The sequence below is a fragment of the Podarcis erhardii genome (genome assembly GCF_964252035.2).
Source record: "Podarcis erhardii genome assembly, chromosome: 15".
Lineage (NCBI taxonomy): Eukaryota > Metazoa > Chordata > Lepidosauria > Squamata > Lacertidae > Podarcis > Podarcis erhardii.
Window position 1 is genome coordinate 30,766,126 of NC_138505.1, and position 15,907 is coordinate 30,782,032.

Consider the following 15,907-nt stretch of genomic DNA (forward strand, 5'->3'; position numbering starts at 1 on the left):
CATAAAAGTAAATGGAAACATGGGCTCTTTTTTTAGCACTGCCAAAAGCTAAACCGCTATCTTTCATAATCTTAGGGTGACTTAAAAGAGAAGGCTTTCGGAAAACTCTAGGAAGGGAGCGGATGGGGTGGAGTGCAAAATTCTCGATTCCACTTACTTGATTCCAAGGGCAAATCCTTGAACAACTTCGCCGGCGTTTGGGCCAATGAAATGAAGGCCGAGGATTCGCTGTTCTTGCTGGCGTAGGCACACCATCTGAAAGCAAAATGAATATTTATTAAAGTTTTTAAATATAAATGCACAAATAATAAACAATCTTACTTCTATCACAGACATAATTTCATGACTTCTTTGGACTCCCTCGCGTCTCCCGCTCCCATTTACATCGTTAAAAGTTTTTTCCAAACAAATTATCAACTTGTTTACAATCTCATGTCCACACATTCAAATATAATCTAGCACTTCTTCCAAAAAGTTTTATATTTTCTTTAGTCTCACTTATCATCAAATTTCAAATCTAATTTAGTGGTGGCCAATTTTTTATAATCTAGCATCCTTCTTAACATTCAACCAAATTACAATGTTTTTGTAGATACTTCTTGAATTTCTCCCAGTCTTCCTCCATCTTCTCTTCTCCCAGGTCACGGATTCTGCCAGTCATCTCGGCCAGTTGCATATAGTCCATCAGTTGCATCTGCCACTCTTCCAGTGTGGGTAGATCTTGAGTTTTCCATTTTTTTGCGATGAGTATCCTTGCTGCCGTTGTTGCATACATAAAGAATGTTCGGTCCTTCTTTAACACCTTCTGGCCGACAATACCCAGAAGTAAGGCCTCTGGTTTCTTAGTGAAGGTATACTTAAATAACTTTTTCAGCTCATTATATATCATTTCCCAGAATACCTTCACCTTAGGGCATGTCCACCAGAGGTGAAAGAATGTTCCTTCGTTTTCTTTACATTTCCAACATTTATTATCAGACGAATGGTATATTTTGGCAAGTTTAACTGGGGTCATGTACCATCTATATATCATTTTCATTACATTTTCCTTCAGAGCATTACATGCGGTGAAGTTCAGCCCAGTGGTCCACAACCTTTCCCAGTCCTCAAACATGATGTTATGCCCAATGTCCTGTGCCCATTTTATCATAGCCGATTTAACCATTTCGTCTTGTGTATTCCATTTTAACAGCAAGTTATACATTCTAGATAATACCTTAGTCTTTGGTTCTAACAATTCAGTTTCTAACTTCGATTTCTCCACCTGGAACCCTAACTTTTTATCATTTTTAAAAACTTCTTTAATCTGAGCATAATGTAACCAGTCTCGCACCTTATCCTTCATTTTCTCTAAACTCTGCAATTTCCAATTGTCTCCATCTTTTTCTAATATTTCCCAATATTTTGGCCATTTGGCCTCCATATTGGGTCTTTTTAGGGCCTTAGCCTCCAGAGGTGAAAGCCACCTTGGAGTTTTATTTTCCAGTAAGTCTTTGTATTTTGTCCAGACATTAAACACTGCTTTCCTGACAATATGGTTCTTAAAGGCCTTATTGATCTTAACTTTATCATACCATAAGTATGCATGCCAACCAAAAGCATTGTTAAAACCTTCCAAGTCCAACACGTCAGTGTCTTCGAGAAGTAGCCAGTCTTTTAGCCAGCAAAAAGCTGCGGCTTCATAGTACAACTTTAAGTCTGGCAGGGCAATGCCCCCTCTTTCTTTCGCATCTGTTAATATCTTAAACTTAATTCTGGGCTTTTTGCCCTGCCAGACAAATCTGGATATATCTTTCTGCCACTTCCGGAAGCACTCCGTTTTGTCCACAATCTGTAATGTTTGAAACAAAAACAACATTTTTGGCAATACATTCATCTTGATAGCAGCAATTCGGCCTAACAAAGAAAGCTTCAATTTTGTCCAACTATCCAAGTCTCTCTTAATTTCAGACCAACATTTTTCATAATTATCCTTAAATAGACTCAGGTTTTTTGCTGTTATGTTTACCCCTAGGTATTTTACTTTTTTAACCATAGTTAGTTCTGTTTCTCTCTGAAACCGTTCCGACTCTATATCTGTCAAATTTTTTCCCAACACTTTAGTTTTCTGTTTATTTAATTTAAATCCTGCCACCCGACCAAAATCCTGTATCAGTTGTAATACTCTTTTCGTACTAGATTCTGGCTCCTGCAGAGTCAAAACTAAGTCATCTGCGAAAGCTTTCAATTTATATTGTTTCGCTCCGACCTGAATCCCTTCCACCAACCGGTCCCCTCTGATTAAGTTCAAGAGCACCTCCAGAACCGAAATAAATAACAAAGGGGAAATCGGGCAGCCTTGTCGTGTTCCTTTTTCAATTTTGAACTCTTCTGTAACCACATTGTTAACTATTAGTTTAGCCTTTTGTTCTGAATATATTGCGTCAATCCCATTCTCAAACCCCCGTCCCACTCCCATTTCATTCAAATTTCCCTTCATTGGCGTTTGGGCCAATGAAATGAAGGCCGAGGATTCGCTGTTCTTGCTGGCGTAGGCACACCATCTGAAAGCAAAATGGGGAGCAGCAGGAGACTGTCAGAAAAGGGCACAGGAAGCTGCCTTCTGCTGAACACTGGTTCATTGAGCTCAATTCTGTCTACACTGGCTGGCAGTGCCTTTGCCAGGGTTTCAGACAAGGGACCTTCCCAGCCTGACCGGGAGACGCCAGGGACTGAATCTGGGGCCTTCTGCAAGGTAGATGCTCTGTCACTATCAGAGGATAGCTGACTATCTAGCGCATCAGACCATCAGTCCATCTAGCGCAGTGTTGCACACACTGACTGGCAGCAACTTCTCCATGGTTTCAGGCAGGGGACACCCACAGGCCTGCCTGGAGATGCCAGGAACTGAGACTGGGACAGGTGAGACTGTTTATCCACCTGGCCCTAGTCTGCTCTGACTGGCAGTGGGTCTCCAGGGTTTATGGGCAGAGAAATTCCTTTCCAATCTGGGAGCATTCTGCATGCAAAGCATCTCCTTTTGCTTAAAATATAGGAAACTGCCTTATTTGGAGGACTATTCGTCCATCTAACTCAGTACTGTCTGCACTGACAGCCAGCAGTTCTCCAGGATTTCAGACATTTTCATTTCTCTTTTAATTTGTATACGCCTTTCTACAATACGATACACAAGGCGGTTTGCAAGCTTAAGAAACAACAAAATAGACAGCAAAGGGCACAACGCCCAAAAACAATCTGATTCAATACAAAAAAAAGTCATAATAAAGAGATAACTTTAAAATAAACAACTTGTAGCAAATAAAGCAATACAGTGGTACCTTGGTTCTCAAACACCTTGGTACTCAAATGCCTTGGTCCAAACACTGAAAACCCGGAAGTAAGTGTTCTGGTTTTCGAACATTTTTCGGAAGCCAAACATTGGCTATTGTTTCTGGGGCGCTTGCACTAATCAGAAGCTGCGCCTTGGTTTTCGAAAATATTGGAAGTCAAACGGACTTCTGGAACAGATTAAGTTAGGCGCTTTTGTTTTTGCTATTTATTTTGCGTTTTTGTTTTTGAGGCTTTTTTGGTTCATTTGTTTTTGTGATTGTGTGGTACCCAGTTTAGCTACTGATTGGTTGATGTGTGAATGCGGAAATGGATAAAAGCCCCCCATCCAAATAAAAACTATCATCAGTGCAGGTAAGAAAAAAAAAGTAATTTTATTTTTTATCATCTACAATACTGTTTTATTTTATAGTACAGTACACTGATTATCACTTTTATTTTATGGATCAACGGTCTCGTTAGATAGTAAAATTCATGTTAAATTGCTGTTTTAGGAGTTGTTTTTAAAAGTCTGGAACGGATTAATCCGTTTTGCATTACTTTCTATGGGGAATCGCGCCTTGGTTTTGGAACACTTTGGTTTTGGAACGGACTTTCAGAACGGATTAAGTTTGAGAACCAAGCTACCACTTGTATTCAACAATCCACTGGCATATAATAGTAAACAGTAAAATTAAATACCAGCAAATAATAATTAAGTAGTTTACGCTTAACAATTGCAATGAAGAACTATAAAAATAACGGCAAGTAACAATGCATAAAATGCCACAAAACATACACAACCTGGGGGGGGGGGCTGCCAACAGCAGAGGCAAATGTGAGCCTGGACAAGAGCAGGACACCCTGGCACTGGGAAGACAGGGGTGGCAGTTTTTTTGACACCCTACCGCTATGCAGAAGCAAATCATCAGGTAGGGCAGAACTGCTATGGCAGCTTCCCGGCAGACGAGGAGGTTGGTGCAGTGCAAACGCAGCAGCAAGGAGGCTGGATAGGCTCCGACAGTGCATTTGCCCCATGCCAGCCTCCCCAGGTAAGTGATTATAGCAAGTGCCATGGACTGCAAGAAGATCAAACCTCTCTCCATTCTTAAGGAAATCAGCCCTGAGTGCTCACTGAGCTGAGGCTCCAATACAGTGGTGCCCCGCAAGACGAATGCTTCGCAAGACGGAAAACTCGCTAGACGAAAGAGTTTTCCGTTTTGGAGGTGCTTCGCAAAACGAATTTCCTATGGGCTTGCTTCGCAAGATGAAAATGTCTTGCGAGTTCCTGCGGGTTTTTTCCCCTCCCCCCCCCTTTTTCTAAGCCGCTAAGCCGCTTATCTGCTTATCCGCTAAGCCGCTAATAGCGCTAATCTGCTAAGCCGTCAATGGGCTTGCTTCGCAAGACGAAAAAACCGCTAGACGAAGAGACTCGCGGAACGGATTCTTTTCGTCTTGCGAGGCACCACTGTACTTTGGCCACCTCATGAGAAGAGAAGACTCCCTGGAAAAGACCCTGATGTTGGGAAAGATGGAGGGCACAAGGAGAAGGGGACGACAGAGGATGAGATGGTTGGACAGTGTTCTCGAAGCTACCAGCGTGAGTTTGACCAAACTGCGGGAGGCAGTGGAAGACAGGAGTGCCTGGCGTGCTCTGGTCCAGGGGGTCACAAAGAGTCGGACACGACTAAATGACTAAACAACAACACACATACTACGACCCACCACCTTTCCAGCAAAGCCAAGGATGCAGAGCCTCCGTGCTGGAAGTGGAGGTCAAACGCCAGGAACACGGACTTACTTTTATGTAACATTGAGCTGCATCTCTTTCGGCCACGGTAAATTCCAACGGCTTATAAAACGCATGGTACACCTAACAGAAAGGAATATCGGAAGATGCAATCAGAGCCAGCGCCTGCCTTACATCATTGCTTCATTTTACATTTTTATCATTTCTGATAAGAGAAATCTCTCTCTTCTAGTGTTTCTTCTGCTAGCTGTTCCCCACCCAGTATTTCCCAGCTTCTGCCTTCTGAACTAGGCCCCTCTGCAAACCACTGTTCCTAATCTATACTGTCCTCCTGCTCCCGGGAAGATTCAGGATCAGGATTAGGTTGGAGGGGGTGACACCCACCATTCTTCCTCAGTGTAGCCCTCCTAAGCACGGTCCCTGACACACAGTGGCAGAGCAAGCTGGCTACTCAGCACTGGTGGCCAGCAGCCATGCCTGTCAGGAGCCCAGCGTACCTCTATATGATCTGCTCCAAACCGTCCAGCAGCTTCTTCTTCCGACAGTCCTACACAGCCATACTCCAGGGGAGTGAAGACAGTGGTAGGCACCTAGGCGATAGAAGGCCATCCTGTTACTTTCTCCCCCCCCCCCTCAAATTTTTTTATTCATTTTATAACACAAATAAAAAACACAAACAGAAAAGACGAACAAATCGAACAAATTCTTGTCATATCCTTATTTTTCTAAACATTGTTAAGTGGGCCTCCCCAAGTCCCACCTATCTGATTTTCATTTTACTTCATCGTTAGCAGTTTACATATATCATAATTTCTAACCATCTTTTTTTTAAAATCACACTTAAAATAACTTCACATTTTATCCCTTACAAATAATACTATTTTAAAATACACTATCTTCTACTTCTAACCCTACAGCCTATATCCACTTCCAAAGCTATACTGAGGTTTAAATATTAACACATTTTTTTTCAAATATTCCTTAAACTTCTTCCAATCTTCTTCCACCGTCTCTTCTCTCTGGTCTCGGAGTCTCCTGGTCAGTTCGGCAAGTTCCATATAGTCCATCTTCAATAGTTGGTAAATCTTGTTTCTTCCAATTCTTCGTGACCATCCTGTTACTCTCAAGCCAATAGATCAAGAGCCCCATGCTTCTCCCTATCTCCCAAAACTTAGTGACACACAGTAGTAGTGTAGTGGAAAAAGCCATCTAGGCCAACCCCCAACAATGCAGGAATCTCAACATGCGGTCCCCCATCCAATTTCAAACCATACTGGACCCTGCTTAGCTTCACAAATGTGTTAGTGGTTTCATTGCTGCACCATTTGGAGGGGTTGATGCAGGACCCCTTCATAATAGTAACAGCCAGGGCAACTCACAGCCATGTGTCCCCCACCCCCCAGATTATACAATAACTTTATAATTATACAAGTTATAATTAGGGATATATTGCAATGATCAGTGCAGATCCTCCATATATTGCCTTTCCCCTAGATCAACTCCTTCTCGGTGTTCTTGCCTCACCCCTTCTCCAGAGTGACCCCGGGAGCCAATCCTCAGTGGCTGACTTGCCTCTTTGCACTGTGATTGGCTCCCATCAACACACAGAGCAAGAAGGCTTATTCTCATTGGCCAAAAAAGCTCCCCTTTCATGCTGATTGGGTGGTTCTAGGATGCTATAGACAAGGACTCTGCTACAGAAATAATACTAACAAGTCATTGATCCCCCACAACCCTAGCATTGTTTTGCTGTTTACTTGAATTATCCATGTTTTGCAATTTGTGAACTGCTTTGATGCCATATTGGCAACTAAGGGGTATATCGATTTAATAAATACAAATTAGTGGTTAATTAATTAATTAATACTAATACACCGGCACAGGGATGCGGGTGGCACTGTGGTCTAAACCACAGAGCCTAGGGCTTGCCGATCAGAAGGTTGGCGGTTCGAATCCCCGATACGGGGTGAGCTCCCGTTGCTCGGTCCCAGCTCCTTCCAACCTAGATGTTCAAAAGCACGTCAGAGTGCAAGTAGATAAATAGGTACCACTCCAGCGGGAAGGTAAACGGCGTTTCCATGCGCTGCTCTGGTTCTCCAGAAGCGGCTTAGTCATGCTGGCCACATGACCTGGAAAAACTGTCTGCGGACAAACGCTAGTTCCCTCGGCCAGTAAAGCGAGATGAGCCCCGCAACCCCAGAGTCGTCTGTGACTGGACCTAACGGTCAGGGGTCCCTTTACCTTTAATACAGTGGTACCTCGGTTTTCGAACGTAATCCGTTCCGGAAGACCACCTGACTTCCGCAAAGTTCGAAAACCGAGATGCAAAGGGCAGTCTGCAAATTCAATAGAGAAAATTGTGGAAAACAACAGATACATGCAGCAGAAGCCGTTTGACTTCTGAGGTGCATTTGAAAACGGAAGGATTTACTTCCGAGTTTTCGGCGTTCAAAAACTGAAACATTCAGCTTCCGAGACGTCCAAAAACTGAGGTACCACTGTACTACAGATGTTAAATAACAACCACAACGAAACACTTATTCATGCCCAGAGGTATGTGATTGCTTTGCAACAAATCATTCATTTTCGAACCCCCAGGGAAGAAAAAAACTCGCAAACTACTCACGTTGTCATAATCCATGAGTTCTGCCGACTGGCCAAATAGCCTCTGAGCAACCAGCTTCCCTGCAGCAATGGCCGTAGGTGTTAGCTCGGGGCGACCCTAAGACAAGACAACAGAATTAGGAGAGGTCCAAAATGTCAGTACAAGACTTGAACTCATGACCCGGACTAAGTTATGTTATCTATCTATCTATTCAGTCAGAACTCAACAGAACTCAGTTCTGGCAGCTCTTAGCTGGGCTCCATTGCCATTGTGTGTGTGTGTGTGTGTGTGTGTGTGAGAGAGAGAGAGAGAGAGAGAGAGAGAGAGAGGGAGGGAGAGAGAGAGAGAGAGAGAGAGAGAGAGAGAGAGAGAGAGAGATAACAAACATGACTAATAGAATATTTCCAAAAATCAACAAAAGTGTGGTGGGATACAATTGAGAACGGTCAGGTATAAGGTAAGGAGACCAAAGATATAAAGAAAAACATTGGAAGAATTGTACAGTGGTACCTCGGGTTAAGTACTTAATTCGTTCCGGAGGTCCGTTTTTAACCTGAAACTGTTCTTAACCTGAAGCACCACTTTAGTTAATGGGGCCTCCTGCTGCTGCCGCGCCGCCGGAGCACGATTTCTGTTCTCATCCTGAAGCAAAGTTCTTAACCTGAAGCACTATTTCTGGGTTAGCGGAGTCTGTAACCTGAAGTGTATGTAACCTGAAGCGTATGTAACCCGAGGTACCACTGTACAAAAGAGGCAATACGGTAACACCTCAAGATAAGTCATAAACAGCAGATCATATAATCTGTTCGCCTTGTTTGTTATACGTTTAATGATAATTAAAAAGAACAGAAGCAAGTCCCAAGTTGCAGCTTGGGATTAATCCCAAGGTTTAGGCAAATGTACGTGTTATCTCCTTTTCTGAACTAACGTTTTGGCTTTCAAGATCGTCTGTCAATGTGATTTGTCAACGTTGCCGTTTCCCTCTCCCTCTCCCCCCCCCCCCCGCAAACCGCCTGAAATGCAGCTGCCAATCATTTCTGTGGCAGGAAATACAGATGTTATTTTGGCGTTCCAGAGATCAGAGAAAGAGATAAAACCTGGAGGGTGGGGGAGGAAAGCCTCTGGCATACATTCCTTTAAAAAAAAGCACAAGGAACACCCAAGCTAATTACTAAAACATCCCTGCAGACATAAGCGCAGCATATTTTTCCCCCCTCTGTGCGTATGAAAAAACAATGGCTTAAGACTTCCCTGAGTAAACAAGTCGATAAAAACACTCGCTTTGCACCCATGTGTGGGACTATGTTAGATTATCGGCAATAAAAATTCTAGGACCGGTGAAGGCTTGCTGGGAAATGGTATATAATGAGTTAAAGAAGGGGTTTAAAAATACTTTTCTTAAAAAACTGGAAACCTTTCTCTTGGGTATAGTGGGTGAAGAGATATCAAGAGAAGATAAAAGCCTGTTTATGTATGCAATAACTGCGGCAAGAATTGTTGTTGTTGTTGTTGTTTAGTCATTTAGTTGTGTCCGACTCTTCGTGACCCCATGGACCAGAGCATGCCAGGCACTCCTGTCTTCCACTGCCTCCCACAGTTTGGTCAAACTCATGTTGGTAGCTTCGAGAACACTGTCCAACCATCTCGTCCTCTGTCGTCCCCTTCTCCTTGTGCCCGCCATCTTTCCCAGCATCAGGGTCTTTTCCAGGGACTCTGCTCTTCTCACTAGGTGGCCAAAGTATTGGAGCCTCAGCTTCAGGATCTGTCCTTCCAGTGAGCACTCAGGGCTGATTTCCTTCAGAATGGAAAGGTTTGTTCTTCTTGCAGTCCATGGGACTCTCAAGAGTCTCCTCCAGCACCAGAATTCAAAAGCATCAATTCTTCAGCGATCAGCCTTCTTTATGGTCCAGCTTTCACTTCCATACATCACTACTGGGAAAACCATAGCTTTTACTATACAGACCTTTGTTGGCAAGGTGATATCTCTACTTTTTAAGATGCTGTTTAGGTTTGTCATTGCTTTTCTCCCAAGAAGCAGGCGTCTTTTAATTTCGCGGCAAGAATTATTTTAGCCCAAAAATGGAAACAAGAAGAAGTACCAACAAAAGAAGAGGGGCAGATGAAGATGGTGGACTTTGCAAAACTGGCGAAGCTGACAGGAAAAATCCCAAACCAGCAAGATCAAGTATTCCAAAAAGACTGGAGTAAATTCATACGATATCTGAAAGATCATTGTAAGCAATTAACACCACTAGCAGGGTTGTCTGAAGACTTGTAATGAGAAATTTCCTCTCTTTCTATCTTTATTTAAATTTTCGAGAAATTCTGTAATGAGTGTAATTAGAATTGGAAAACGTATAAATTGCGATGATATAAAAGGTGAATTTTGAAGGCCATGAGGTGGGAGGGAAGGAAGTTGATAGGCTCTAAGAGCCAAGGCGGTATAGTGGATAAAGATGATGTGAATGCATAATATTAAATGAAAAAGAAATAAAAATTATATTAAAAAATAAAATAAAGAATAAAATAAAATAAATAAAAATTATAAGTATCTAGGAATGGTGGTACAGGCCTCAGAAACCAACAAACTACACATAAATTCCATCGGGAGCTCAGCAGAAAATAAATAAAAATTTGAGGACCCAAAGCAATGAATTCAAGTTACAAGAATGGTGATTCCGACTAACCATCAAGAATAACGTTTCTGACAGTAAGATCTGTTTGACAGTGGAACAGACTCCCCTGACAGCCGGTTAACTCTCCTTCTTTGGAGGTTTTTAAGCGGATATTGGCTGGCCATCCATCATGGATGATCAAGCTAAGATTCCTGCATTGGACTAGAGGACCCCCGGGGTCCCAATTCTACAATTCTATGATTCTAATAATAATAATAATTTGTTATTTGTACCCCGCCCATCTGCCTGGGTTTCCCCAGCCACTCTGGGCAACTTCCAACAAAGATTAAAAATACATTAAAATGTCACACATTAAAAACTTCCCTGAACAGGGCTGCCTTCAGATGTCTTCTAAATGTCAGGTAGTTGTTTATCTTTTTGACATCTGATGGGAGGGTGTTCCACAGGGCGGGCGCCACCACCAAGAAAGCCCTCTGCCTGGTTCCCTGTAAGCTCACTTCTCACAGTGAGGGAACCATCAGAAGGCCCTTGGAGCTGGACCTCAGTGTCCAGGCAGAACGATGGGGGTGGAGACACTTCTTCAGGTATACTGGGCCAAGGCTGTTTAGGCCTCTAAGAGCCTGCCAGATCAGGCCAGGGGCCCATCAAGTCCAGCATCCTGTTCTCACGGGGTAAACCAGGTGCTACAATGGGAAGCCCACAACAGTGGCGTAGCGTGGGTTGTCAGCACCCGGGGCAAGGCAAGTAATTTGCGCCCCCTAACCCATGGATTTGAGCCCCCTAACCCATGGATTTGCACCCCCTAACCCTAACCCCCAGATGTTGCGCCCAGTGCGGCCGCCCCCCCTGCACCCCCCACGCTACGCCACTGGCCCACAAACAGCACCCAAGTGCGCCAATAAACGGTGTGGTGTGGCGGTTGAGAGTGCTGGACTAGGGCCTAGGTGGCCAACTTTGCTGAGTGACGCTGGACCAGTCACCCAGGCTCTGCCTAACTTCTACCACGCAAGGCGTGAGGGTACAGTGTGGAGAAGTGTGTTCACCGCAGCAAGAAAGGCAGGATAATATGAATGCCACAGATAACTAAAGAATACCCTCACTTCCTGCTCTTGACAGCAAAAGATATTCAGAAGTGTTACCTCCTCTGACAGGGGTTGAGGGCCGGATCCGGCCCAATCGCCTTCTCAATCTGGCCCGCGGACGGTCCAGGAATCAGCGTGTTTTTACATGAGTAGAATGTGTCCTTTTATTTCAAATGCATCTCTGGGTTATTTGTGGGGCATAGGAATTTGTTCATTTCCCCTCCCAAAATATAGTCCGGCCCCCCACAAGGTCTGAGGGACTGTGGACCAACCCCCTGCTGAAAACGTTTGCTGACCCTTAGCTTTCTCCTCCACACATTTGTCTGTTCTCCTTTAAAAGTCATTCCTGATAGAGGATTTGTCAAATGGTAAAAGAATATTGGGAAATAATATATAATGAAGTGGGGGGGGATGTTTAGAAGTACCTTTCCAAAAAACAACAACACCAGAGTCCTTTTTGTTGGGAATAATTCAGAGGGAAATTCCCAGGTGTAAAAAAAAAGGTTATTTGTGTATGCTACTACTGTAGCCCGTGGTTTTTTTAGCCTCAAAATGGAAAATGAGCGAGGTCCCAACCAAAGAAGAATGGCAGCTTAAACTGATGGAATCCGCACAGCTTGCAGATTTAACTTTTTGAATAAGAGAACAAGAAGAATGTACGTTTAAAGAAGACTGGGAAATGTTTACTGAATATATGGGTGAAAATTGTGGTTATTTAAAAACACTGGTAGCATGAAGTTTTGATGGATGTAACAATGGATTATTGAATGGTTCAGTTCATGTAAAATACACAGGGATGAATGGTATGCAAAATGAACCATGGAAAGAGAAGAAGGGAAGTGTTTGATTTAAGGTTGTGTAAATGAATATTTTGAAATGTAAATTAGAAAAATTACTTATATGTAACGTCATTCCAGTTGGTAGCCATTATTACCTTTTGTGGGAGCAAATTCTATAGTTTAACTAGGGACTGTGTGGAGAAGCTACTTCTTTTTTTTTTGTCTGTACTGAATCTTCCGGCATTCAGCTTTGCTGGGTGCCCTCAAATTCTAGTGTATATTAGAGATGGAGAGGAAACTTTCTCTGCCACACAACATTTTGCCTCTCTTGCAAGAATGGTTAGAAGTTGTGAGTTGCTGCCAGCAAGACAGCATGATGCATTTCTTTCAGAGAGAGAGAGAAAGAGAAAGCAAGCAAGAAGTGTTTTTGCAAAAACTGTGTGAACTTAATTGTCAATCAGTTTGATTTCACAGTCAAATTACTAACACCTTCAGCCTCTTTTTTTAAAAAAAAAGCTGTATTTTTTTTAATTTTTTTTTTTGCCTTCCACGGGCAGCAAAACCTATTTATTTCAGAGGCAGAATTGATATAGGATAGATAACAAAGCCTTCTTGCCAGCTGTTGCCACATAATGCTTTTCACCTGATAAGCATCAGTAATAATCTCTGATGCAGAGGTGTTCTGCGCGGAGGAAATTACTGTTCTGTGTTGCTGGCATAAACACTCTAAATGAAAACGAAAAGCGAGGCTTTAACACCCTGATATAGGCTTGACGACAAATGGGCAGCGGTTATTAATCAAGAACAAAGTAAGTTTTCCTGTCATTGTCAAGGAGTTTATGTAGACGTCTACCTCTGTTATGTCTCCAATTGCATAAATGTGAGGGAGAGAAGTGGTTTCTCTTGCATCAACAATGATTTTCCCCGTCGCGGGATTTGTTTTCACTCCAGCCATCTCCAAGTTGAGAGTTTGGGTGTCAGGGGCTCGGCCTGGGAAAGAAAGAGTAAGAGAATGCATATGGTTATTGTTGTTTTTCTTAGAAAACAATAAAAATTAAAAGAAACATTTTAAAAAGATTTTAGCAGTTTTAATTCTTACAAAAAAATAAATAAATCCCCAGCAATGTAACGACATAGGAAGAGCCTTCTAGATCAGGCCAGTGACCCATTTAGTCGAGAATCCTCGGTCCAGGTGGAGCGTCTCCACCTCCATCGTTCTGCCCGGACACTGAGGTCCAGCGCTGAGGGCCTTCTGGCGGTTCCCTCATTGCGAGAAGCCAAGTTACAGGGAACCAGGCAGAGGGCCTTCTCGGTAGTGGCACCCGCCCTGTGGAACGCCCTCCCACCAGATGTCAAGAAAATAAACAACTATCTGACTTTTAGTAGACATCTGAAGGCAGCCCTGTTTAGGGAAGCTTTTAATGTTTAATAGGTTATTGTATTTTAGTGTTTTGTTGGAAGCCGCCCAGAGTGGCTGGGGAGGCCCAGCCAGATGGGTGGGGTATAAATAAGAAATTATTATTATTATTATTATTATTATTATTATTATTATTATTATTATTATTTCAATTATATACAGGAAACCTGTAAGCAGGACCTTAGTGCAATTGTACATTCCCCTTCTGTGGTTCCTATCGACTGGTACTCAGAAGCAGGGATGCGGGTGGCACTGTGGTCTAAACCACTAAGCCTTTTGGGCTTGCCGATCGGAAGGATGGCGGTTCGAATCCCCACGATGGAGTGAGCTCCCGTTGCTCTCTCCCAACTCCTGCCAACCTAGCAGTTCAAAAGCACACCAGTGCAAGTAGATAAATAGGTACCGGAGTTTTCAAGACTCCGTTGGGATCCTGCACACTCCCGCAGAGGATGCCTTGATCAACCGTTGCCGACTTACGAATCAACTCCCCCCTGCCCACAGACAAATGTCGCCTTCTGCAGAAAGCTCTCCAGATTGTTTTGAGAAAGGTCCGTGCAGTTTTGGGGTAGACGCAGACCAATTTAGCCAACTCATTAATGCGAAAAGCAAAGGCCTTGACTGATTTCGACAAGGATGAATCCCAGCTGTTCATTTTCCTCCAGCTTTGCGGATTCAATCCTTCCCAAGGGGGCATGCTGGGGGTAGGGTGGGGGGAACAGCTTGGAATTTGCCAGCCGGTTCTCTTGTCGGGGATTTTTAATGAGGTCCAAACATCTCCTTGGACTCAAGAGGCTTTCCCTCTTATTACATGACAGAGATTCACCCCCCCCCCAAACCAGGCCATTGTCAACCTAGAAACCTCTAAAGTTACAGGTGGACAGATTTTGGCTGAACCTTAAGGAGGAACTGCCTTGAACCCTAAACTAAGATCCATTGGTATTTTGGTTCTGTGTGGGCCTATCCAGATGTTCTTTTTATTGTGCATTAATTATTATTGGGCGGGGGGAGGTTTATTATGACCCCACTTTAAATACTGTTTGTGCCTGCAAAATTTTGGGGCAAACATGCAGCTTTATTTCTAATCTATGCATTTCTCGTAGCTTCCTGGTGAAATCTTGTACAATAATAATAATAATAATAATAATAATAATAATAATAATAATAATAATTTTTATTTATACCCCGCCCTCCCCAGCCAAGGCCGGGCTCAGAGCGGCTTACAAGCAATAATAAAAACAAGTTGAATGATTACAACTTAAAAACAAAATTAAAATGCAACATTAAAATATTGAAACATTAAAATATTAAAATGTAGCCTCCTCGCAGGAGGAGAAGGAAAAGAAAAAAGAAAGAGAGGGAGGGAATCAAATTGGCTCCAAGCCAAAGGCCAGGTGGAACAACTCTGTCTTACAGGCCCTGTGGAAGGAAATCAGATCCTGCAGGGCCCTGGTCTCATGAGGCAGAGCGTTCCACCAGGCCGGAGCCAGTGTTGAAAAGGCCCTGGCTCTGGTTGAAGCTAATCTAACTTCCTTAGGGCCCGGGACCACTAGGGTGTTGCTATTTATGGACCTTGAGGCTCTCCGTGGGGCATACCAGGAGAGGCGGTCCCGTAGGTACGAGGGTCCTAGGCCGTGAAGGGCTTTAAAGGTCAAAAGCAGCACCTTAAATCTGACCCTGTACTCCACCGGGAGCCAGTGCAGCTTGAAAAGCACTGGGTGAATATGCTCCCATGGCGGAGACCCCGTGAGGAGCCTCGCTGCAGCATTCTGCACCCGCTGGAGTTTCTGGGACAGCTTCAAGGGCAGCCCCACGTAGAGCGAATTACAGTAGTCAAGCCTGGAGATGACCGTCGCATGGATCACTGTGGCCAGGTCGGGGCGGGAAAGGTAAGGGACCAACTGCTTGATGCTATATTGCCTCATTTGATTTTTTTAAGCAGAGGTTGGATAGCCATCTGTCAGTGATTCTTTAGCTGTGATTCCCATACTTCCGGGAATTCGAAATGTTGGCCCTTAGGGTTCCTTCGAACCTTATGATTCTGTGTTCCAGGTTTCTTTGTTTCCCTCCACTTTAGGCATTATACGTGCAAGTCTCGATATTCATACACAAGGCATTCTCAGGAAATAGTTTGCCAGTGTTCACAAAATGAGCCAACAATTTCCATTGATTCCTGTGGGGAAATTTCTAATGCGTTCCCGACCGCAGAATTTTGACCTCCAAAATGTCAACAACAAAAACCCAGAAAAACCTTCGGAAACCTTACAAAAGGCATACAAGAAAGGAAAAAAAAATGCTTCCTTATTTGTCCAACCCCCTCCATCCTTCCCACCAT

General features: G+C 43.5%; 1 protein-coding gene across 1 annotated transcript in view; it reads right to left on the bottom strand.

The window, feature by feature from the left end:
• Positions 1–15,907, bottom strand: part of TXNRD2 (thioredoxin reductase 2) — a 69,280-nt gene that overhangs the window by 11,344 nt on the left and 42,029 nt on the right. The window contains exons 12-16 of the mRNA XM_081842804.1: positions 13,012–13,148; positions 7,683–7,778; positions 5,554–5,646; positions 5,108–5,179; positions 158–255 (exon numbers count right to left, since the gene is read on the bottom strand). Coding sequence (XP_081698930.1) covers positions 158–255; positions 5,108–5,179; positions 5,554–5,646; positions 7,683–7,778; positions 13,012–13,148 — 496 coding nt within the window. The remainder of the gene's footprint in view (positions 1–157; positions 256–5,107; positions 5,180–5,553; positions 5,647–7,682; positions 7,779–13,011; positions 13,149–15,907) is intronic.